General features: G+C 62.9%; 1 protein-coding gene across 3 annotated transcripts; it reads right to left on the reverse strand.

Moving 5' to 3' along the window:
- Positions 1–23,481, reverse strand: vps13c (vacuolar protein sorting 13 homolog C). 3 transcript variants are annotated; one of them, XM_077620110.1, is made up of 81 exons: positions 23,315–23,481; positions 22,536–22,579; positions 22,322–22,460; positions 22,015–22,116; positions 21,688–21,759; positions 21,485–21,588; positions 21,345–21,404; positions 20,970–21,029; positions 20,802–20,882; positions 20,659–20,719; positions 20,400–20,527; positions 20,215–20,321; positions 19,789–19,957; positions 19,631–19,693; positions 19,372–19,513; positions 19,198–19,301; positions 18,993–19,135; positions 18,668–18,893; positions 18,343–18,457; positions 18,094–18,230; positions 17,887–18,028; positions 17,651–17,768; positions 17,343–17,472; positions 17,210–17,267; positions 17,061–17,131; positions 16,836–16,995; positions 16,428–16,501; positions 16,294–16,353; positions 16,088–16,229; positions 15,704–15,820; positions 15,532–15,635; positions 15,287–15,454; positions 14,866–15,170; positions 14,612–14,750; positions 14,289–14,388; positions 14,090–14,214; positions 13,869–14,034; positions 13,714–13,787; positions 13,561–13,620; positions 13,249–13,408; positions 13,070–13,189; positions 12,889–12,992; positions 12,658–12,825; positions 12,272–12,564; positions 12,034–12,181; positions 11,724–11,895; positions 11,530–11,657; positions 11,077–11,234; positions 10,752–10,984; positions 10,344–10,678; positions 9,937–10,182; positions 9,731–9,862; positions 9,434–9,523; positions 9,187–9,342; positions 8,836–9,100; positions 8,598–8,758; positions 8,411–8,532; positions 7,982–8,282; positions 7,499–7,891; positions 7,243–7,356; positions 6,778–6,930; positions 6,518–6,643; positions 6,319–6,452; positions 6,090–6,216; positions 5,702–5,940; positions 5,350–5,635; positions 5,185–5,266; positions 5,046–5,115; positions 4,715–4,826; positions 4,319–4,432; positions 4,083–4,201; positions 3,758–3,839; positions 3,473–3,662; positions 3,007–3,170; positions 2,871–2,916; positions 2,681–2,804; positions 1,780–1,894; positions 1,083–1,174; positions 892–1,015; positions 685–771; positions 1–326 (listed from the first exon to the last, which is right to left on the reverse strand). In XM_077620110.1, exons 1-81 carry the CDS (start codon positions 23,412–23,414, stop codon positions 234–236), a joined length of 11,148 nt encoding a protein of 3,715 aa, XP_077476236.1. In that variant the 5' UTR covers positions 23,415–23,481; the 3' UTR covers positions 1–233. The 3 variants fall into 3 exon arrangements, with proteins under 3 accessions (XP_077476236.1, XP_077476237.1, XP_077476243.1); XM_077620111.1 differs by lacking the exon at positions 21,688–21,759; XM_077620117.1 differs by lacking the exons at positions 1–326; positions 685–771; positions 892–1,015; positions 1,083–1,174 and adding an exon at positions 1,265–1,363.
- Between the last annotated feature and the right edge of the window lie 224 nt (positions 23,482–23,705).

Here is a 23,705-nt window from a genome sequence, read left to right on the forward strand (position 1 = left end):
TAAGGTGGCTCCCAAATGGGGTTCTTTTTTTTTTTAATGGCTCCATTTTTGAAGAACAAGGTCACTGGTTTGCACGGGTGGGCGGGGCAAAAAGACATTCCACCCTCGACGACGACGGGCGTCCCAGTCCGATAGAGTCGAGGGGATCGGAGGTGGCCGGACGGGGATGGTTGGCTATTATTTCTTCTCGATTGGTTCAAGTGGGCGTAGCGTCCGTCATCGTCACCGCGTCGTCACGGCCGTTGGAGGGAGCGTGGCGGCGTTTGCGGGCCGCCGGTGCGTCGCAGGCGGGCCGCCCGAGCGTCCGTCACGGACGACAGCATTCCCTGCGAGCGCCAGGCAAAAACTTAGGCTCGGGGGACCACGAGACGGCCACAAAAGGGCCACGGCGCTCAAAGCATTTGGCTCCCAAACGGAACGAGGCCGCAAACCTTTTCCAAAGCACACTTGAGCCATTGAATTCACATTCATGGTAGAAAATGGAAAAGAGAAAAGGAGGAGAGCCAGGAGAGACCCAAGCGAACCACCGCGCCGCCAAGCGTGGCCAAAAAAGGACCAAAACAGTTGTAAAAGAGAATAAACGAGACGGAAGACGCAAAACAAGAGGCCAAAACGCCAGGCAGGGAGGCAGGCAAAGAATAGAAATTGAGAAAAGAGAAGGAAAAAAAAATGGAATCAAAGTACCCGGGCAATCTTTTCATCTTGCAGCTCGATGCTTCGAATGGTCTCTCTGTCGTCGTCTTTTTGGCCAACGTTCAACTTGCGGGGTTCCTGAAAAATCCATCCGTCACAAAATGCAGTGCGTTGGCTTGGGAATCCCCCCCCCCTCAAAATCAACGTGCATCCGATACCAGTTCCATTGCAGTTTGTACTTTCTTTTTTTTTTTTTACCTTGCAGTAAATGTTGAGACGCGTTCCGGTCAGGTCGGGTGGCCGGTACAAGTTTTCGTACAAACACTCCCACTCTTTGCTGAAGTGAGCCATAAAATCCACCTCTTTGACGCACACCACCCTCCTGAGCGACCACCCAAGAGGGTCAAGGGGGCGCCGACGGCACCGGAGACGGCGGACGGACGGCCCACCTGTTGGTGACCACCACGTTGGTCTTCTTGCGCCCGGGATAAGGACAGTGGCGGCAGAATACTTCGCCTTCCAGACGATTCAGCTCCCAACGCTGCCGGGAAGCCGACGCGCAAACGCGAGGGATGGAGGGGGGGGGGGAAACAGGGGGAGGAAAAAAAAAAATCACCAACGACACACAATGTTCTTTAGAAAGGTTTGCTGATTTTTAATCCAAGTTAAGAGGGGGAGAAAAGAAGAAAAGTGGGTGGTCCTTTGCCATTTTTGTTTAGTGGTCATGGCGCTGCATGCGGGTCAAACACACAAAAGAAAAGCAAGGTTAACTTTGCAAGAGAGAAAGAGAGAAAGAGAGAGAGAGAGATGATAGAGAGCAGAGAGACACACCACGGATAGACAGACTAACTACGTTGGCGGGAGGCAAAGTTGCTGAATTTTGGGACTCTTTTGGGACTCTTGCATTGATTCTGGGCCATCCCCGCATGGTTCTCTCTGCCTGAAGGCAACGAGGGGAGAGGCCATTTTGGAAGTTGGTTGCCAGATAAGCTCATTCTGCCTAAAAAAGCCCATTTTGCCCCAAAACAAGCTGACTTTGCCTCGAGCCAATCCCCTCTCGAGCGGCCGACGACATGTGGCACGGACCCACCGACCGACGGAAGGAAGGTAGGTCCGGGCTAACGCCGTAGCCGGGCGATGAGCTACCTGGAAAAGGTCCAAGCCCCGCGCCTCGGCCAGGTCGTAGGCTCGAATGATTCCGTCTTCTCGGATCAGCCGGACGGGGCGGAGCTTGGCCACTTGCTCCGTGGACTCGGCCGCCCTGGAAAACACGTGAAGAATAAACGCCAAGGGGGGGAGGGAAGGCGACGGCGGTGGCCCGATTTCGCCGGCTTTGGCCGACGAGCGCGCGGAGATGCCGTAGGGCGCCTCACCTGATTTGACCTCTAGGGGCAGCGTGGGACGGGCGCAATGTCACGTGACCAAATGAGGGCAAATGCCAGGGAAATTTAGTTTGGGGATCATTTGGTTGAGGTGTGGGTGTGGGGGGGTACAAAAGGCGGTCAGCCCTGGAGCGGACAAAGACACTTTTGTGGTCACGCGTATGCGCCGCCTTTGTCGTCCGATTTGTCCGCACGTCGCCCAATTTTTCGCCCTTTTTTGACTTTCCCGGGTAGCCTTTTTTCGGTCCGGATGCCAACTTTGTCCATCCGTCGCACTTTCGTGCCTCGGTCGATATTCCCACGGCCCTAAGCCGTTGGCTTTTGAAAGGTCGCAAAATGGGGCCGGCCGGGTCAGCCGGTGGGTTCAATGGACACAAAAAAATGCCGATCGGGGGTGGGACCATCTGACAGACACGCCGCTTTCACGTCACGTAGGGCGAAACCAAACCGTGGCAAAGAAGGAGAAAGGGGGGGAAAAAAGAGCACCATTGGGAGGCACGGACGACGGCGGATGGACGGTCAAAGCACGGGGGCTTGACAGGTTCCATACTCACGTGGCAGAGGGGACGGGGGGAGAAAAAGAAAGAAAAAAAAAAAAAAAAAAAGAAAAAGAGCGCAGCTGAGTGACGCAAAAGCAAAGGTGTCGGCGGCGTGTTGACTTTTACCTCTGGATGCCCTGGAAGGCGCTGCTGGCCATGTCCACCACGCCGCCGGTGGGGCGGGCCACCACGCCCACCAGACCTTTGCCGATGCCTTTGAAGAAGCCGGCCGCGCCCTCCTTCCTGGCCCCTGTCGGGATGAGCGTCGTTAGACTCTGGCGGCGGCGGTGGCGGCGGTGCATCCATCTGTACGTACCTTCCACCGGTTTGGTGACGATGCCGGTCACTCCGCCGACAACACCCTGCGCGCACGAGGGGAACGTTTGAGAGGAAGGGGAAGGGCACGCCCCGTCACGCCCCCATCACGCCACGCCTCGCACACACACACACACCTTGAGAAATCCTTTGCCCCCTTTGGCCAAGCTCTGGCCAAAGTCTCTGGGGGCTCGGTTCATCTCGTCTCTGCGTTGGCGCTGGTACTCCGGGTCCATGGTGATGGCCGCCAGGCCTTTCCCCACCGAGCCCGTGATCCTGGAGACCACGCCGGCGGCGCCGCCTGCGAGCGGAGAGCGGAAAGCCCCGTTAGAGCGGAGGCCCAGAAAAGAGGTTCCGTCGGATGGCTAGAAAAGGAGCTCGCTGGAGGAAACGGCTTCTCACGGGGGAGGGGTCGCTGGCTTCCTCTCCATTTTGCTCTACTTACGATTTCTTTAGGCTTTGGCTGTTGTTGTTTTTTAATGCTAGGACTGGTTTCCAGCCATTTTCTTTTCAGGTTAGCTAACACGACACGAGCAAAATGAAGAGGAAGTGCAACTGGCCGGGCCCGGCAAAGGAGGACGAGGAGGAGGAGCCACTCCTCACCCACGGTGTGACCCAGGAGGCTGCGCACGCCGATGACCACGCCTTCGGCGAACTCTTCGGGGCCTCGGACCGCCCCCTGAAAGGGCTCGTAGAAGAAAGCCTCCACTCCCTGGGACAGGCCCCGGATCAGGCCGAAGGGGTTCCCCAGCACGTCCAGACCCAGGACCAGCACGTACATCTGCTTCAAGAACTGTCGGAGAAGTGCACGCCATCAAAGGAGGGTGAGTGGTCGGTCGGTCAGTCTGTTTGTCAGTCAGTCGGTCGGTCGGTTGGGGTCCCGCCCACCTGCTCGCTGTAGTGGCGCGTGGCCGCCCGCATCAGCTTCTCCCTGCGGTAAAACTGGCACTCCACCTCAAAGTAGTCCAGCCTGCAAAAGACAGCCAATCAGAGCGCGGCAGGGAGGAAAATACCATTTGGCGTGGGGAGCTTTTGGACCCTCCAAGTCCATTTTCTCAAACTTCCGGTGGGCAAAAGGGCTCAAAACAAAGGAAGCCCGACAGAAAAAAAGGCCAAAAAGGAGAAGAAAATACGAGGGCAAAAAAAGTGGGGGAAAAAAATGGTTTGATCCCATCTGTTGGAGCGGAAACTAAATGGCGGAATATTGTCTCACTTGAAGACCAGGTCGTCCACGTCGATCAGCGTGGCGCCGATGCTGGCCAGGAGCAGGTTGAGCGACTCGGCGCCGGCTTCCCCCGCCGCGGCCGGCCCCAGCGACAAACTCAGGTGCAGCTGGAGGGGAAGAGTCCCCGATGAGCGCGGTGGAGCGCCGTCCCCAGGGTTAAGCCCCGCCCCCTCCCTCCCTCCCTCCCAAAAAAAGACAATCCCAAGGCCTGGCCCCTGCCCTACCTTGACGGGGGATATGTGAAAGTGTTCAAAAAAGTGGAGTCCGGACGCCTGGTCCAGAGAACTTTGCATCAGTTCAGCCTGCAGGATCTCCATGTCCTTTTGGAGCAGCTGGCTCTAGAACACACATAGACACAAATACACACACGGACGCCACCATTTGTGGACAAATTCTCACTTAAACGGCCACGCGCTGCCTTCAAGGTACTCTCGACGCTATGAAATATTTTGCAAGACGCGCCACTCATTTGAAGTGGCTGGGGGCCGGGTGAGGCTTGGGGGACAGGAAGCGACCCGTGCCCCCCCAACCGACTGCTACGCCATTGACGGCGGGCGCGGAAGTTCAATCCGGACCGGCACCTGTTTGCCACCGGACACGAAAAAGGAGCGCGTGCCCACCTGGTGCGCCGCAGCCCGCGGCGGCTCGGCGGGCGCCAGGAGCGCCAAGATGGCCGACAGGAAGCCTCGGTCCACCTTGACGGCCATTTCCTGGACCAGCACCATGAAGTACCTGGGGTGGCGTGGGAAAGAGAAACGCTTAGCCGGGAAAGAGAAATGCTACGCCACCAGGAGCGGCAAAAATGAAATCCGCCGACGCTACGATGGACCGGGACTAACTGACGGGCGGAGGGACGGATTTCAATTCTTTTGCAATTTTCCGTTCCCATCGAGCTGCATTTCGGTCCGTTGGGCGAAAAATAGACGGGCGTCGACGGCTTCGTCCACTTACTTGAATTGCGTGACGGCGCTGCGGTGGTCCGAGCGCGTGATGACCGACATGTCCAGAAAGGCCTTGGGCTCTGCGGGAGGAACGGCGGGTGTCAGCCGTCGGGCCGCTCCATCGCGACGCGACGGGACGGGCGCCTCACCAGAGTCCAGAGCCACCGACTTGGGAGGGGGAACCGGGTGGAAGGCCACGGGGAAGATGGCGCCCGGGAGCTGGTTGTCCACCTGCGAGCAAACACCCCAAGTGCATACGTGGTGGGCGCATTTCCCTCTCAGTCGTTGCGGTTCCATTTCGGTTCCGTTCTGACCTGCAGCCAGTGTAGTTGCGCCCGAAGGCTCCGCTGGTGGGGAGATCGCTTCAACTCCACCTGGACGGCCGGCAGGAAGTTCCTCCGGAGGGGGCAGGCATGGGGCCGGCGCATGGTGGCCCCGCCGACGCCGAGGTCCACCTCCAGCTCGGCGTCCAGTCGGGTGGGCCCGGCGGGCGAGCGGCCGCTCTTGACGCCCCGGTGGGCCTCCTCCAGCAGGCCGATGTGCTTCTGACTCAAGGGCCTCCAGCGGTTCTTGCGCCACATCTCCCACACCACTCCCGAACTGAAGGCAGACGGGGCGGCGACCGTCAAAAGGAGAGAGCGACGGGCGGGAAGCCCTCGGACGGACCTGGTCACGCCCACGTAGGCCACTTCCCGCCGTCCGTCGGCGTCCACCAGGGAGAGGCCGAGGTTCCGCAGCGAGAGCCCCAGCTCCTCCCGGAACTGCTCCAGCTGGTCGGCCTGCCGGGCCCTGGTCACCACGCCGGCGTCTTCCGTGAAGATCAGGACGCGCTGACGCCCGTCCAGGAAGGACGCCCAGTAGACCTGGGACGGGCCGCCGTCCGGCCGGAACTGACCCCAGTCGTCCTGGGAGAGAAGAGGGGGGGGGAAAAAAGCGCCCGCCGGCCCTCAGATCCTAGCTCGCTCGCTCGCTCACTTCCCGTTGATTTGGGGACACTTTGGATGGACGCCCGGGCCACCTCCCTCCCTCCCTCCAAATATTGGACTTTTGAGACCTTGAGAAGGCGAGTCTCTCCGGAATGCCGGCCGCAGCTCCAGGCCAAGGTTCGAACTCCGGCGGGGTCGTCCCAGGCGAAGCGTCGAGCCTCGCCGGGCTTCAGTCGGCGCTCGGCCGAAGGGCCGCTGCCAGAAAAGAAGGCCGGTGTGAAACAACGTGAAGCGAACCGGGCCTCTGCCATCGGGGGCCGTGGCCGTACGGATGGCCGGACCGACCGACCGACCGACCTCTGGCGGTAGACCAATTCCGCCCGTGCCGTGTGGTTGATCACCAGGGCGGGGGCCGCCCCCTCAAAGTAGTCGCCCAAGCCGACCACGGTGGAGTGGTCCGACACGTTGACCTCCACCGTGATGCCGCCGCACTGCGGAACGAGCGAAGAAGCTCGGACTCGGGCTGGCGTGAAAAGACGGCGTGGCGCCCTCCTACCGTGTCCAGGCCGAGCAGGGTGCCGTTGTCCTGCCGGTCCAAGCGGAACCACGGGGAGCCCCGCTCGGCGCCCACGGCGCGCACGCGCAGCTTGGCCGAATCGCTCTCGGGCCACAGAGGGAGACACTGCGGGGAAGCCAAGTGAAGATTAATGGAGATCCGGACGAGAAATGAATGAATTGGGCTAGCCGGCGGCTCGTCCCGGTGTGAAGAGCCGTTAGGTTCGGGGGACGTTTTGGGGATGAGGGTCCGGGGCCCACCTCGGAGGAGGAGATGTAGTGCCACCTGGTGGCGGCGTCCACCAGTTCGCCGACCTCCAGCTCGTAGGAAGACTTGTTGAGCAGCGTGTAGAAGGGACTGACGGTGACCATCTTGGTGAGCTTGAAGCTGCTCATCTGGATGCTCACGCCCACCTGGACCATTGCGAGTGAGAGAGTGAGAGAGAGTGAGAGAAAGAGTGAGAGAGAGAGAGAGTGTGAGTGAGAGAGTGAGTGAGAGTGAGTGAGTGAGTGAGAGTGAGAGAGAGAGAGTGAGTTAGTGAGAGTGAGTTAGTGAGAGTGAGTTAGTGAGAGTGAGTTAGTGAGAGTGAGTTAGTGAGAGAGAGTGAGAGAGAGTGTGAGTGAGTGAGAGAGACAGAGAGAGACAGGGGTAAGGGTTGGGGTGGCTAGAGAGACTGAGAGAGAGAGAGAGAGAGAGAGAGAGAGATGGTTTGCGGTAATTCTCACCAGGTAGTCCGGGGCGCCGGCGTTGCCGCCGGGGCAACGCACGCAGCCCTGACTTCCCACCGCGTCCAGGGAGAAGGCGTCCGACCAGGAGCTGTTGGACACGCACATCTGGATCTGCCGGGACAAGCGGCGGACGGTTACAAAGCCGGGCCCAAACGCTCGAGCGCCGTTTGTCGCTTTCTAAATGACTTGGACTTGCTATTTGAAGCCAGAAGCCCAGCCAGTAGGGAGGCGCTAAGACGGAGACAACGCGTACCTTGTTCTTGCCCAGGAGGTTCTTCCCGCGGAAGGAGAAGAGGACCACGTCCCGGAAGTCGGTGGCGTGCTTGACCAGGACGCCGCCGTCGGCCCGGTATCGCAGCACCCGCCGCGTCTTGTTGACCATCCAGAAGGGGCTGTAGAGGGACAGCAGGAGGCGGCCCGGCGTGGCCGAGGCATGGACGCTCAGCTCCAGGCTGCGCTCGGGCTCCGAGGCGCAGGTCATGCGGACGGCCGGAAAGTGGGCGCCGGCCCGGTCCAGGCGCAGGTGGCCGAGCCAGTCGCGGCCCTGGTAGCCCAGCAGCTCCAGGCGCAGCGTTTCGCCGGCGGCGCGGGCGTTGAGCAGGTTGGAGGTGCCGCCCTCCGCCAGCTCGTGAGAATCGGCGCAGTTCTGAAACGTAGCGTAGCCGTCGACTTTTCTCCGACTCTTTTGGGTTTAGGTTCGGGGTTAGCCACGAGGAGAGGCGCATTTTTTGCCCACCTCCATGGTGTAGCGGAGCGCGTAGGGCAGCAGGTTCCTGAGCGTGGCCACGGGGCGCAGGTGCAGGACGTAGGCCGGGTCCCACTCGTCCTGGGCCGCGTCCACGTGCGCCAGGGCGTCGGGCGCGGCCAGCGCGCTGACCGTCAGGGGCAGTCCGCCGCGGTCGGCGTCCGACGGCGGGCACGTCAGCAGCGAGAGCACCTCCGAGCCCCGCCGCGCCTCCTCCTTCCAGGAGAGGCACGTGGACGACGGAGCGTAGCGGCACGACGGCGCCGACGCCGGCTGCAGGTACAGCTGGAGCCTGCGGACGACAAGCCACGGTGGGAACGGAACGGCCCGGACCGAGGACGCTAGCCTCGCCTCGCCGTGGCCGCAATAGAGGGCAAGCGAACCCCCCAATTGCCCGTTTCTAGTCCTACAAATGGCCACCTGTAGGCATCCAAGGGGATGTGGAATTCCTCCTTGGGGCGGGCCACTCCGACCGCTCGTAGGTCGCGGGCGTCCGGGCACCATTTCAGCACGGTGAACGGCACGGAGAAGTGGTTCCGGATCTGTGGGGGGAAAAACAAAGCCCAGTTGGCCCGGACGGAGGGGCGGACCGGACAGGCGGACCCACCTGCAGGGGGGAGCGGACGGTGACCAGCTTGTTGCCGTCGGCGCCGTCGATCTGCACCACCACCGACAGCGACCGCCGTAGCTCGGGCCCGCGGACGTTGTAGAGGCGGCGGCCCGGCTTGTCCACGGGGACGTCGGCAATCTCGCTGTACCCCGACGGCACTGCGACCGGGACAGAGAGGATTGGCTCGGACCCCGGCGCCTCCACGCCCCGGCGCCCCCTCGTCCTCCCGCCCTACCGACGGTGAGGCGGAATCCGCGGCTCTCCGGCCGCCGCAGGGCCGAGAGCGTCCCTCCGGCGGAGGCTTCCGAGACGGAATGTTCCAGTTCCACGGTGCCCAGGGGCGGCAGCTCCAGCAGTTGGCCCCGGCACGCCGGTCCCGCCGGCCTCAGGTCGGCGCTGGTCCGCAGCAGCAGCGGGACGCCCAGGGCGTTGAAGACGGACACCGGCGCCTTCTCTTGGGCCGACGGGTCGAAGGCGGGTGCGGCGCTCCCCGAGAAGGCCTGCGGGCGAGGGTGGATGTCGGGGTCGCGGTCGGCCTCCTGAATCCGGAGGCCCGCCTTCCCCGGGAGGGCGCTTTTTCCCCTACCTCGGCCAGGCGGGCCAAGACGTCCAGGGCGCCGCGCGACAAGGTGACGTTGAGGGTGTCGTCGGAGGAGACGCGGACGGCCCTGCGCGCTTCCGGCAGGATGACGAACTCGTCCCCGTGGGCCGGACTCCTGTCCGCCTCCGGATTGGTCTTGACCTGAGCGATGGACACGCGGTCGGTCACGGCTGAAGGGCGGGCAAACGGGGGGACAGACGGACGCCATCCGAGAGAGAGAGGCCCACCCTACCTCCAAGTCCAGCTTCCATGGGCGCGCTCCGCCTTCCACGCGCTCAATCAGCGGCTCCCACACGGCGTGGACGGCGTTAAAGTAGTTGACCTGCAAGGCAGCCGCGCAGCCAAAATCAAAAATGGCTGACGAAGAAGTCCCCCGGAGAAGAGTCCCCAAGTCAATGGAGAGTCAAGCAACATGCGGTCACACTTGAGGCCCAATTCCGTGTGCTCAAAGCGCATTCAATCTCAGTGTCCCGGTAGAAGCACAAACCACAATCAAGGCACTCCATTGGATTGAATTCCCCGGGGTTACCTCCAAGGTCAAGTTGGCCTTGAGCCGCGGGAGGGAGGACCAGTTCTCGGCCCAGCCGCCCAAGGAGGACTCGGCCAGCAGCAGCGGGACCGTACGGTGACCCGGACCGGACTCCAGGGTCACCCGGACGACCTGAGAAAGCCAGAGCGTGGGCCGGACCGCTCAAAACCCCGTGCCGGCTTTTCCCCAAAGGCGACCCGCCTTACTTTGACTCCAAAGTCCAAGTGCTGGCCTAGGCCGAGGTCCTGGCTTTCCCCAAAGTTCTCGGTGACCTCGGCGGCCCGCTCCACGCCCAGGAACCAGTAGTCGCGCTCGTAGACGTTCTCGGTGGCCCACAGGTCCTCGGGCAGCCGCTCCGAGCCCTCGTCGCCGTCACCGTCGTCGTCGCCGCCGCCTGGCCCTCGCACGGCTGCCGTTATGTTGCCGATGGTGTCGAGGATGAAGGGAGAAATCTAAAAAAGGATGGCGACGAGACAGACACGCGTGAGTGCTCGTTTGAAATCCCAGAAGGATTTTCCGGCGGATAGCCTCGGGGCTCACGGTTAAGCCATCCGTGCATTTTGGCCGCGGCAACGAGGACGACGACGCCACTTTCCGTCCGTCGGAGGCTTACCTTGACCACCAACTCCTCGGCAGCGACGGAGACGGCCGGCGGTCGGCCGGGGCCGCTCTCCATTTCCACGTCGACGGAGCAGGGTCTCAAAACAGTGGCGGCCACGGCGGCCCGGTCCTCCCGCCCGTGGCCGCGGGCCACGAAAGGTCGGGCCAGTACTTGGAGGGCCCTCAGGTGGGCCTTCAGGCACCGGCCGCCGTCCTCCCGCCGCTCGGCGCTCACGTCGCACTGGAAGGACAGGGCCAAGGACGGCGCGTCGGCGTCCGCCAGGCTGGCCACGAACACCACCTCGGGGTCCACCGCCACGGCGTGCACGCTCATCTCGGACGGGGGAGCAGAACGGAGCGGGGCGCGGGGCGGAGCGTGAGGTGCGGAGACGGCGATGGTGATGGCGGCGGCCTCTCCTACCATCTTTGGGGCGCTTCGTCCGTTGCGACGACGCCGCGCGCCCGCGGCTTTTGGCGGGAAGCGGCGGCGGCAGAGCCCCCAGAAAGAAGTCGGCCACGGCCGTCAGGAACTCCACGCTGGCACACACGTAGAGCTTCTGCAGGACGGCCAGGACGGAGCGCCGGCCGGCTTTTTGCCGGTAAGTCACGTCGACGGCGGGATCCCCGCCGGAACCCTCTCGTCGGCCCACCATCCTGAAGACGAGAGCCGGGAAATCAAAAGGAAGGATGCGAGCCAGCGAACCGTGGCCGAGAAGCCTTTTAACGGCCGGCGTCTCGGCGCTCACCGCGAGGTGACCCTTTCCACGCCCGTCCTCCGGTCGTCCAAGGCGCAGTCGGTCAGGACGGCATTGAGCTCTACGTCGCCGCGGCCGTAGATCTTCCCGGACGCGTTGAGCAGGCGGAAGGCCAACTCGCCCAGACGGAGCTGTCTTCGCTCGGAGGACTGCGGAAGGAAAAGAGAGGCGGGATCAGAGATGTCTTCTCAAGCGGAAAGGGAGGGGCCAATTTGGATTTTTTTTTTTCCCCTGGGGGAGTGAGCCAAATTTGACTTGCAGCCCGAGCTACAAGGCACAGGGTCCATCCACCCGGTCCGTTAAAAGCCACCCTGGTTTACCAGGAAAAATCCTTTCAGAGGCCGTGCCAAAGAAATCCCGGGCCCGGCGAGAGGATGAGCGGCGGCGTTGGGCCACCTGGACCCTCGCCACCACCCGCAGAAAGCGCTTCCCGTCTTCACCTACCTGCGCGGCGGCTTCGTCTTTGTACAGAAGCAGTCCCAGAGACTCCACGCTGAAGTTGAACTTGACAGAGCACGCGTTTCCATCCCCGTCTCGGTCCTCGTCCGGGTCCAGACGCTTTTCGGCCCCGCCTGAAACAATGGAGGGCAATCTCCTGACGCCCGTCGAGCGCCAGCATTTGGGAGAAAATCGCCGACCCGCCGTCCGAGGGCCCGCGGTCGGCGAGAGATGTAAGTCGGTCGGCGGCTGGGGCGGCCCCAGCTCCGGCTCCGGCTCCGGTTCCGACTCCGGACCCGGCTCCTCGGCCTCGGCCAGGTTCTCCGTGACGATCGTCAGCAGCATCCTGAGATCTTCCTGGCTCAGCGCCACCTATGTGGGTGGGATTATTTTTCAAATGTAGCCACCACCACCACCACCTAAGACTAAGACCAAGCCTGACCCCCTGACCCAGGAATCACTAATCCCTCCCTCCATCCCACCCGGTCGGTCAGTCGGTCCAGTTCCCACCTTCATCGGCGCCAGATCTCCGTCCAGCTCCACGGCGGCCACCTCGTGGTACCAGGATGCCGACAAGTTCCTGTTGAGCCTCAGGTTCAGGTTGACCGGTTCTAGGAGGTCGCTGGAGGCTCCGCCCCCCGCCGGGTCCAAACACATCCTGATGGACAAAAGTGCCGTTTGAGGCCGGCGACGTGACGCCTGGGCCATTTGATAAGGGGCGGGCGGCGAATGAGCGAGCGAGAGCCACCTTGCCACTTTGAGCTGCGTCAGCCGCACGTCCGTCTTGTCCACCACGGCCGGCAGGGGGCGTCCGTCCACGGGCAGCAGGGAGAAGGCGTTGGACACGGTGAGGAGACCCAGGTCCGCCACCAGGGCGTCGTAGGAGGTGGACGAGCGCGGGACCGCCACCAGGGGCGCCTTCAGCTCCACGGCGGCCGACAGGCGGAAGCTCTTGCCGGCAAAGTCGCGGACGCTGGACGCCGCCCTCTCGGTCGCCGCGCTCACGGCCGCTTTGGCCGTCTGGAAATGGTCGCCAAAGTTCTACGGGGGGGAAGGAAGAGCCAAAGCGTCGACCTTTGGGCGTGAGCAGGAATGGACGGACGGACGGGAGCCGGAATAGACGGACGGACGTACCACGAGAGCCGTCGCCAGCTTGTGCAAGTAGACCACCCGGACGCGGCCCACGTTCAGACGAAAGCGTCCGTCCGACGCCGACGTGTCGGCGTAGCCGGCGCCCTCCGTGGCGTTGGGAGTCAGACTGACGGAGAAACTGAAGACCTCGTCCCCCTCGATGGAGACGGCCTAAACGGGTACCCGTCGGTCATTGGCCCAAACGGCCAGTCGGCGGTGGGCGCGGGGACCCACCTGCCGGTGGAGGCTGGCCGGATCCGCGTCCAGGACCGCCAAGTCCTTCAAGCGGGCCGACACGTGAGTCTGGGGTCCCCGCGTGGTCAGGGAGCCGTGAAGACCTGGAAAACCAGGGCGGGGGGCGCGTACCGCCATAGGCTTAGTATTCCCCACGCCGCCAGAATGGCTCCCTCCTCACCTTGGATTTTGACGTCCACGATGTGGCCCCTCCGGTCGCACACCAGGACGCGGAAGGACCCCAGATCCACCACGGCCTTCAGGTCCACGACCCGGTCCACGGCGGGCCGGGCGTCGACGTCTGGCGGACGCAAAGCCACGTCAGGGTCCGCCCGCGGCCGGTGGACTCGGCGGACTCACCGGACTGGGCGGGCCGTCCGTCCGGGGCTTCGGTCGCCACCGGGTCCTCGGGAGCCGCCGCGCCGCCGCCGCCGACCGGAGACAGGACCCCCGAGAAGAAGTGGAGGGCGGACAGGAGGGCCTGAGCGTGCAGCACCAACTCCAGGGAGGCCAAGGTCACCTGGAGGGAGGAGCCAAAGCAGTGGGCGGAGATACGCCAGCGCTTTCCGTCAAAGCTGTTTCCCGGCGGTGCCTCTGGCCGGCGGGAACGCTTTGAGGAGGCCAGAGCCGAGCGAGGCCCGCCGCCGGGGGAATTGCCCCCACGTCACTCACGGTGATCATCCTTTCCGTGTTCTTGTACACGCTGGAGAAGTTTGGGCCGGAGCGATCCGCCTGAGGACAACGGAGAAAAGCGGCCCGCGTCGGGTCAATTCCTTTGGCGCGAGGGACGGCAAAAAGTCCATCAATAGTTGGGAGGTGCGCCACCTTGAGGTATTGGACTTTGAGCAGCTCGTCCCCGGAGGACGAGTTGACGAGGCTCAGGTGGTCGCCGTTGGAGTCTGCGGCGCCGACGAGGACGGAGAAGGGTCAGGCGGGGCAACGTGGGACGGAGGTAACAAGACGGCTGTCAAGAGCCTCACCTTTGAACTCCAGGCAAGAGAGCTCCATCCGCTTGACGTACAGGGCGGCGCGGGTGTCGTACTTTCGCACTTTGGCGTCCACTCCCAGATGAGCGAGGTGCAACGCCAGGAAAGGAGATTCCGCCTCCGCTCTATCCTTCGTCTTCTTCTTCAGGCTCAGCAGAACCTGAAAGAGGCCGCCCGGTCTAAAGGTCGGCCCTTGTCGGCCGCTCGTCTTTTACCTCGCTGATTTTAAAGTCCACGGAGACGTTGACGGCGTCGTCCGAGGCGTCGTCCGAGGCGTCGCCGTTGGCCGCGGGCTCCCCACCGCTCCCTCGCCTAGCCGCCGCCCGTCGCTCTACTTTTCCTAGGGGCGAAGAAGGCGCCGCGGTTACGGGTTTGCCATTTGGACGGCGGCGGCGGTACGCTCGGCCCGGTCACCTGGGACCCCGTCGGGGCGACGGCGCTCGCTGCTCCCCTGGCCGATATTCTCCTGCAGGATCTTGACGAGCAGCAGCAGGTCCTCCTCCCCCACGCTCAACTGCTCGGGGCAAAGAGAGGCAAGCGTCGGTGGGCGTCAAGTGCTTCAAGAGCTTCGTCAAGTGGCCGTTCTCCGTAGAAACGGCCCGGGGCTGCCTTTTGCCACTTGGCGAGATTTGGGCCCTGGACCAGGATGAGGGTTTTGCTCCGCAAAGCTCCCCCGCGCCTTCCGAGAATGGGACATCCGAGAACGAGGCACACCCAGAGGAGGGATCAAAGCTTACGTGGAGAGAGGGCAGGACGCCTTGCACTCGGACGCCCGGGATGTCGGTGAACCAGGAGGAGGCCGTGTTTCTGATCACGAGTAGCTCCACGTTGACGGGCTCCAGGATCTCGATGTCGGAGGCGCACGAGCTGCTGGCTCTGAGGACGACCGGGGAGGGGCGTTTGTTTGGGAATGCGGTCGGTCGGTAGGACCTCCGTCGCGGGTCAAACAAACCCTTTTCCCTTTGCCCGTTTCCGCCGGGCCGACGCCTACCTGGAAAGTTTGAGTTGCGCCAGGCGAACGTCCAAGGTTTCCACCACGGCGGGCAGCGGGAATCCTCCCGAGGGGAGCGCGGCGAAGCCGTTGGACACGGTGAGGAGGCCCAGGTCCACCAGGATGGCGTCGCGGGAGGCCGACGAGCGCGGCACCGCCACCAGGGGCGCCTTCAGCCGGACGTCCAGCTTCAGGCGCAAGCTCTTGCGGGCCAGCCGGCGCACGCCGGACGCCGCCTTCTCCGCCGCCTGGGCCGTGGCCGCGCTCACCGCTTCCCTGGCCGGGTGGAAGTGATCCGCAAAAGCCTGGCGTGGAGACCGAGGATGAGCAAAGATGGTCGGACGGCTCGGACGGACGGACGGGAGGAGTCGGGCGGCCGACCGGCCGGCGCCGACCCCGGTATGTCGGTGGGCATCCTGACCAGCAACGAAGCCAGGAACTTGTGCAGGTAGACCATCTTGATGCAGCCCAGGCGCAGGGCCAGCTCGCCGTCCACCTTGGACACGTCCCCGTAGCCGTCGCCCCGGGTGGCCCCCGGAAACAAAGACAGCTCCAAGCCGAACACCTCCTCGCCCACCACGGACACCGCCTTCCAAAATCAAAGACGAGCCGGCCAGCGCTCGGTCACGTCTCCGCTCGGCGGGCTCACGGTGGAAAAAAAGTGACCTGTTTGTGAACGCAGCCGGGGTCCGCGTCGGTCACGGCAATATCTCGGAGGCGAGCGGACACCCGCGTCCTCTCGGCCTGCGCCCACGCCGAGGCCTCCAGACCTGTGGGGGTGGACGGCACGCGCTGAGGCCGGGGCTCCCGCCGGGGGTCCCGCCGCCCTCTGGCTCACCTCGCACTCGAATGTCGGCGATGGCGCCGCGGTCGTCGCAAAGCTCGGCGTGGAAACATCCCAGCGTCGCCGACAACTTCCACCTGAACACGTCGGCGTCTCCGCCGCCTTTGGACACTGCGAGAGAGAGAGAGGGTGGCTAATGAGTGGCTTACGTGGAGTGGATTTCCCACGGAAGTCTCTCGATATCAACGGTGTGGCGAGTGAGACAAAATGAGCAGTGAGGAAAATAGTACAAAATGATTGGAGGGGAGGGGCCTTGGGGTAAGAGTTAGTGGGGGCTTGTCTAGTTTTTCATGTGCCAAAATGAAGCCAAATCAAGAGGGAGGCAGCCAAAGAAAACCAAATCCTAACCCTGGACCGACGTTTTGCGTCGGGACTCACCCACGCGGCCCCGGTCTTCGTCCGCCCGTTTCTCGGCGTCCGGACGGCGCCCGGAGGGCGGCGGCGCCACGCCGGAGAGGAATTCCACGGCAGACAGCAAAGCTTTGGCGTGGAGGTGAAAGTCCAGGGACGAGAAGACCACCTGCGAGACCGCGCCGGCTCAGATCGGGAGCGCGGGAGTGGGGCCGAGGCGCCGTCGGACCCACCTGGAGCATTTGCTCCGTGTTGTCGAAGAGAGTCCGGAAGTCGGGCCCGTCCGCGTCGGCCTGCGGGACAAACGGCGGAGGTTGGCCGGCCGGCCGGATCGTCCGGTCCGCGCCGGTGCCGACGGCCAACTCACCCTGACGTAGCGCACCTGGAGAAGGTCGGCGTTCCGCTGCTCCGAGCAGTCGATGAGGCGGACGGGATCGCCGCCTGAGAGACGACGGAAAGGTCAGGTGGCGGAGAGGTGACGTGTGGGGGTTGGCTTAAGGTTAGCCGACATGAGCGCCCGCTCCCGCTCCAAACGGACGTCCCCTACGCAGGTTTGCCGTCTACGACGGGCTTAGTCGCCGAGCCCTGACATAACGGGAGACGGGACCGAGCGGGCGATACGTCGTGGGCGTGACTCGAGCGGGCAATTGGGCAATACGGCGTGGGTGAGACGTCTTAAACTGCTTGGCTGCCGGCCGCGGGCGGCGAGATCGGCAGGCGTGGAACCAAAATGACCGGAGAGCGCCTCGGGCATTTGCTTGTAAACTCAACTCACCTGGCGCACGGTAGGAGTCCAGCGTGATCCGGCGCAGGTACGACGTGACCTCGGCGTCAAAGGTCCTGATCTGGCCGCGGGCCCCCAGCCGGGAAACGCCCAGCGCCAGCGCCGTGGTCTCGCCGCCCTCGTCGTCGCGCCGCGTCAGCTCCAGCAGCACCTGAGGGCGAAGCGTCGGACGAGCGCCACCCACTCGAGTGGCGGGCGCCGAAGGGGGCCACCCACCTCTTTGACTTCAAAGTCCAAGCGCAGGTCCACCATGTCCGGGCGCCGCGGCTCCTCGTCGCTGTCCGAATCTGAAGGAGGATGTGGGCGGCGTGGGCCAAGGACGCGGACGGACGGGCGAGCGGCGATGCGGTCGGGGCGGATCTTACCCGTCTCGGCCGCGCCGAGGAGCGCGGGTCCGACGGCACGGGCCGGCGCTCGGGACTCCTGCGGACGGCCAAATATGGGCCACGTGTCCAAACGGAAGAAGAGAAAGAGAGGCTCTCGGCCGCCGCCGCCTACCTGCCGCTCTGCGGGCGCAGAGTCCAGACGGCGAGGCAGCGGGATGCCGCGGAGGAGCGCCGCCACTTTTCGGATGGTCTCGTCCGACATCTTGACGTGAACGAGGGGCAGCTCGCCCGACGCTTTAAACCTGCCGCACACACGTGGGGGAGTCGAAGGCTAAAGAAGGGTTTCACCTTGCCGCCAAGTCGCCGGGGGCCGGCCGACGGGACTCTTTTGGCGCCAGGGCCGTGAGTTTAACCCCTGACCCGACAGTATGTCCGACGGTCAAAAAGCGATGGCGCGGCGTGTGGGACGCTCCGTCGTACCTGGGCATCCTGGCGTCGTCGTCCACCACGCACTTGGACAGGTGGAGCGTCAGGTCCAGGGGCCGCAGGATGTGCTGGCGCGAGGAATCCCGCAGACGGGACGCCTTCCACTCGTCGGCTGGAGGTGGCGTGGCGGCGGAAGACGGTGGGCTCGGGTTTCAAAGACCGCGTCACGCCCGCCGGAGCCGCGGTTGGAGCTTTTAGGTCGGCGCCCCGCTTTTTTTCCCCAGCTTTACCTGACTGGCCATAGAGCACTTGAACGCGGGTGAGCTCCACGCAGTATCGCTCGTACGCCCGCTCCATGACCTCCTCCAGGGACGAGAAGGAGGACGAGAAGGAAGACGAGGGCGAGCGCAGGTTCTTGTCGGCGCTGTTGAACTGCGGAAAGGCGTTTGAGTTCCTTCCTCGAGCTTTGGGTGGCGCGTGGGGCGGTCCGCCTTCACCTGCAGGTTCCCAAAGTCCAGCACCAAAGCCTCCGAGGATTCCGAGTAGAAGCCGGAGCGGGGCAGCACCAGGTAGGACGGACGCAGGTCCACCTTCAAATCCAAAACCTTGCGCGTCTCGATGATGTGGGCTAAGCCTGCGGGAAGGCCTCCGTTTTAGCCGGAGGGCGAGGGCGGGGGCCGGGACCAGAACCGGAACGGAGGGCGGAGGCGGGACCCGTGGGCCAGGACCCGGACAGAGGATCCCACCTGTGGCCGTCTTCTCTTTGATCTCCTCCAGCTTGGAGAGCGTGGCCGAGGTCAAGACTTCCAGGTCCACCTCCTGAGCCATTCTGAAGAATTCGGCCAAACTGTTGACCGTCATCTAAAAAAAAAAAAAGGGTCAATCTTATTGTTTTTGGTTGAGGAGCCGCTCTCCCTTTTTTTTTCCATTCAGGCAAAAAGAGTTTGATGGACTTATTTTGGACGTTTTTCATTGAAAACACAATCCGCCAATATTCTTTTTTCGTTTTTTCATGGTGAATATTTTCTAAATGAGGGCAAATGGATTTTGGAAGGCGCGGGCGGGTCTCACGGCGTCGTAGATGATCTGCACGGGCTGAGAGTGGATCCTGACGACGTGATTGGCCGGGCTGTCGTCGGGGTTGAGCTCCAGGATGGCGCGCAGCAGGGAGGCGTCGCCCTCGGCCGAGTCGCCGCCCCCGCCCGGCCGCGGCTCCTCCACGGACGAGACCAGCGAAGGGACGCGACCGTTTTGTCGCAGGCCCGTCACGTTCCAGCGCTGCAGCGACGCCTCCGCCCTGAAAGCGAGGCAGACCAAGCGCTCTCACTTCCCGGTGAGAGACGGACGGCGCCGTCCCGACGGAGGGAGGGAGGGAGGACTTGTAGCGCCGTCGTACCTGAGGGCCCGGGCTCCCGGTCGCTGGCGGAGGGCGCAGCCGAGGCCCACGGCGCGGACCCGGAGGATTTCCGGGACGCCGGACCTCTCGCGGACCGTCAGCGAGGCCCCACGCAGCTGGAAGTTGAGCGCCAACGCCACGTACTGCGCGCAGAGACGGGCGGTCGGTCCCGACGGCCCGTCGCGAGGCCGGTCCCGCCGCTTACCTCCTTGGGCGTGGCCGAGCCGCCGCCTTCGCCGGCGCTGTATCCGATGGCAGCGTAGAGCTTCTCCTTCTCTTCCGCCGTCAGCACGGCGTCCAGGGCCGAACCTGAGGACGGGGAGGCGATGGGTGCCGCGGTCGGGAAGGGGTGGCACGGTGACCCGGCGCCTGGGTCTACCCTGGCTCTCCTCCCCTTCCTGCTCCTCCTCCGGCTCCTCCTCCTTCTTGGGCTTCCGTCCAAAGAAGCCGGCGAAGAACCCTCCCCGCCCGTCGCCCTTTCGAGCCTTCTTGACCGCCGGCTTCTGCCCCGAGCGGATCGCCTGCCGACAAAAGAACAAAAAAACAAGAAAAATCCTCAAAACATTAGTCGGTTGGCCCCCATCAATCCAAACGGATTGGACGTCCACCACCGTCGGTGGCGGTCGTTTGCCAAGTACCTCCATCTGGGCCTGTTGCCTACCCAGGGTGATATTGAAGACGTCCAAAACATTCTCCAATTCCTGGAAGAGGCAGACAGAGGTCACAGAGGTCCGGAGGAGGCGGATCGGGATGGGGCAGGGCCACCCGACGCTCGCCCTTGTCGGTCGCCCGCTACCTGGAGCTGGCGCTCGGCGTCCGGGCCGAGCTTGTCCCGGCTCAGGATTTTGCTCTTGTACGCCGACTTGTAGGTCTTGAGGTCCCGGCGGTGGCGTCGGATGTCGGACCAGGACCACGTCCGGCCACGCACCTGGACTTCCAGGATGCCGCTGATGGCGTAGCGCCACCTGTCGGGGAAAACGAGGAGTTAGATCATTTCAATGTACAGACGCTCCCCTACTTACGAACGAGTTAGGTTCCGAGCGATTATTCATAAGTTGAATTTGTTTGTAAGTTGCAAAATCCAACTTACGAACATTTTTCCACATAAACGCAATTTGCAGACATGTTCGTATGTACCGTTGTTCGTAACTCGAATGTTCGTAAGTAGGGGAGCGTCTGTATTTGAGGGCGGAGAGAGGGAAAGAGAGAGGAACTAACTCACCAAGCCACGGCATGGGCCCGCACCGGGACCCCGGGGCGGAACTTCCTGTAGGGGGCGTTCTTGGCCATGCGCTCCGCCGATTCCAGCATCTCCACCGCGCTGACGTACTGCGCCGAGAAGGAAGGTTAGGGGGGCAGGGGTGACGGGACGGGACAACCCGCGCCGCGTTCCCGGTCTTTAGTGACCTGCGCTTTGGTGATATGGATGTCCACGTCGCCGACCTCCAGATCCAGCCGGGTTTTGGGCGAGTCCAGTACCTTCTCGGCGTCGGGGTCGATGCGGATTCTGGCCGAGGCGAAGATGGGCTCGAAGACTGCGAGGGAGGCAAAGGCGAGCGGATCAACGGGCGGAAAGGCGCCGGCCTCTACGGGGTGCCGGTCTCTTCCGGAGGTCCACCTCCCCGGGGACCGCCCCGTCGAGCTCATAGGCCAGCCGGCCACCCACCGTAGTCGTAGAGAGGCGCTTCGCGGTCCTCGCCGCCGCCGATTCCCCCTTTGAGGCGAGCCTGCGACGAGACGCGGGCGGGGCGTGACGGTCAGCTGGCGGCCCGCTCGGAAAGGACCTCGGTCCCGAAAGCCGGCCACCACCAGGAGTTCCGGCTCGTCTTCTCGCTGGAGGACGGCCCCGTTGACGTTCCAGTAGGCGCACAGGCGCTCCAGACGGCCCAGCTAAAGGCACGCCAGGACGGAGAAAAGGTTTTTCAACCGGCGGGCGGGCGGGCCAACGGGAAAAGCCACTCGGGATCACTACCGGACCTTGTAGACGATCTTGGCGGCTTCGTCCAAGATGGATAACTTCCAGTTCTCGTCGGCGGTCTGCCAAAAGAGCGGAGGATTCCGATTCGACGACGGTAGCCATTTCCTTGCTTATCCCGCAAAATGACCCCAAACGCCAACGTCGAGCGGTCGCCAGTCGGACGCCAGGGGGCCGACGCCGCCATTCTATTTTGGGCCACGACCACCTCGGGCCGGTACTCGGACGATTCGCCGACGGACAGTTCGCCGAACGGACGTTTCGCCGAAACGCTCGCTCCGCGCCCGGATCGTGTGTTTTTCCAACCTCGGCCCATGGGCCATATACAGCCCGTTACATTTTACCGGCGCTCCGGTGGCGAAAGAGCGGCGCCTTACCTGCAGGCTGAGTTCCGCCAGCGTGACTCCCAGGGCCAGGGGCCGCCGCGGGTCCGACACCTGAGTGGGAGACGCGTGGACTTTGAGCCCGTCTCGGCCCCGAAGCCGGTCAACGAGCACCCGCGGACGGCGGTACTTACGTCGTCCTCGTATCGCAGGTGGACGCGGTTAATCTTCACCTGCAGGTTCTTGATGACCTGCGTGGCCAGTTTCTCCAGCAGCGAGTCGCTCTTGACCCCCTGGTCTGAAAGGCGGCCAGAAGGTTCAGAGGCCGGTCGGAGGTGGCTCCGCGCCGTGGGTCCGACCGGCTCCCCGGCGTTCTAGCGGCGGTTCTCCGGCTCACCTGAACGCCCGCTGCCTTTCGGCATGCCGGGAGCTTTTTTGCGCTTTTTGTGTTTTTTACATCCTTTGAGCGCTTCGGCAGCATTAAGGAAAGAGAAAGTTAGTCCGGGAAAGGAAAGTGAGAGGGACCCTAAAGTCGGCGCGTATTTTGTCCCGGCGGATCGGCCGGACCTCGTCCCGACTGGGGAAAATATCGACGGCCTCGAACGCGCGCACGTTTTCGGACGTCTCGCGAGAACAAAGCTGGGTCGGTGGCGCGTTGGAGAAGAGTCAAGAAAGCGCAGCGAAAGAGGCAAAGGGACCGCCGGCGTGATGCCGAACCTCCTACCTGGCCCGGCCGCCGTCCGCAGCGCTTGCTCGACGCGCAGCAAATCGCGCCGCTTGGCCTCCTGCCGGTAGCGCTCCTCTTTGGCCTCGTCGTACTCACCGGCTGTCGGCGACAGAAAGTCACGTGGGAGCGCGTCAAACAAATAAAGAGATTTTTGTAAAAAGTCCTTTCGGATGTAGAAAAGCAAATCGGCCCCTCAAATCCGCCTCGTTTTGCCATTTGGTTCCGGCCAAATGATCACTAGCTCACCGCTAATGGTTGTGCGCAACAGTTACACTTCTAGCGGAAGGAACGGGGGCAGACTTACCGGTGGCGGGCGCCAGCAGCAGATAGAGGCCATCCAGCGTGGCCACCACCGCCTCCTTGTACAGGTTCTTCCATGGGATCTTCAAGGTCAGAGAGCCAATCAGGCCCACCTTCACCTTGACCGGGACACCCACTTGGCTCTGTGGCGGGAAGGAGTCTTTAGTTGGGAGGCTGGCCGCCTGGGGGTGGGAAATGTCCATCCATATTCAACTCACCAGCGCATTTTCCTTCACTCGCAGGTTCTCCAGAACCACATTTCCTGCAAGAAATAAACGGGCCAAAACAGAGCAAATTGAGAAGGGACGGGGGGTCGAGTTGATATATTCTGGGCGCTCGTTGGAGGCCCTGAGGAGGCCAATTCACACAAGAAGAGAAAGCGCTGAAGGACGAAAACATTTGAAGGAAGGGGGTCGGGAGAGGAACATGACGTCTCCAGAAATAGACTTTTGTCGTTTAAGTTAAGGGGCGCCCTTAAGGGGCGCCCTTAAGGGGCGCCCCCCCCCCCCCACTTGGGTCCCGTTGGTTCGGTCGCAAGCAAATTCGCGGGAACCCGAAAGGCAACAACGGCCCGGCGCGAATGTTGGACAGGTGGCGCGAAATTGCGCTGCCCCCGAATACATTGGTGGGACGCTTTCGGTTTTCGACGTCAATGGCCGAAAAAGAGGAAAAGCGAGTTAGGCGCGCGGACCGCAGGTCATGGTCACGCGCCACCAGAGCAAAGGAAGCCAAAATGAAAAGGCTCTCTAGCGCCTGACGCTTCCGAAACTCCAGGCGAGACACACCCCTTCTCGAGCTCGGCCATTTCTCCCCCCTATCTGCGCGTAGAAAAGGGACGCGACAAGCCGACAGGCGACATGACAAGCCGAGAGGCGACGCGACGTCAAAGTGCCGACCCGAGTCGAAACGCCAGGCGACGTTAAAGCGTCGAGTGGAGTCAAGCCGAGTCGAAAAACGACGCGACAAGACGTCAAACTCCAAGCCGAGCCCATCTTACCTCCCCATATTCCAATTCGGAGTTGAGAACTGTCCAAGTTCTCCACGTAGTCTCCGACGAACCTGTTGAGGAGGTCGCTGACCAAAGACTCGAACACCATGACGGAGAGACAGAGGAGCGAGGAGGAGTGCGCGAGAGACACTTCTGCGTCGTCCCACTTCCGGGTTGGGAGGAGACGCATGCGCGCACGCGCGAGCCGAGCTCCTCCTCCTTTTTCATCAGACCGAATGTCGCCGCGTCCTCGGCCAGCCATTTTGGGTCAGAGCGATTGCTCGCTCGCTTTTGCTTCCGCCTTCCTTTTTCTCTCTACAAATCAACATTTGACAAATAGTCGTCCTGAAATGTTAAAATAAGGTGGCTTCTCAACCAAAGAGCAACCAACACTGGCAGG

The sequence above is a fragment of the Stigmatopora argus genome, chromosome 2 (assembly GCF_051989625.1).
Source record: "Stigmatopora argus isolate UIUO_Sarg chromosome 2, RoL_Sarg_1.0, whole genome shotgun sequence".
In the NCBI taxonomy this organism is placed as follows: domain Eukaryota; kingdom Metazoa; phylum Chordata; class Actinopteri; order Syngnathiformes; family Syngnathidae; genus Stigmatopora; species Stigmatopora argus.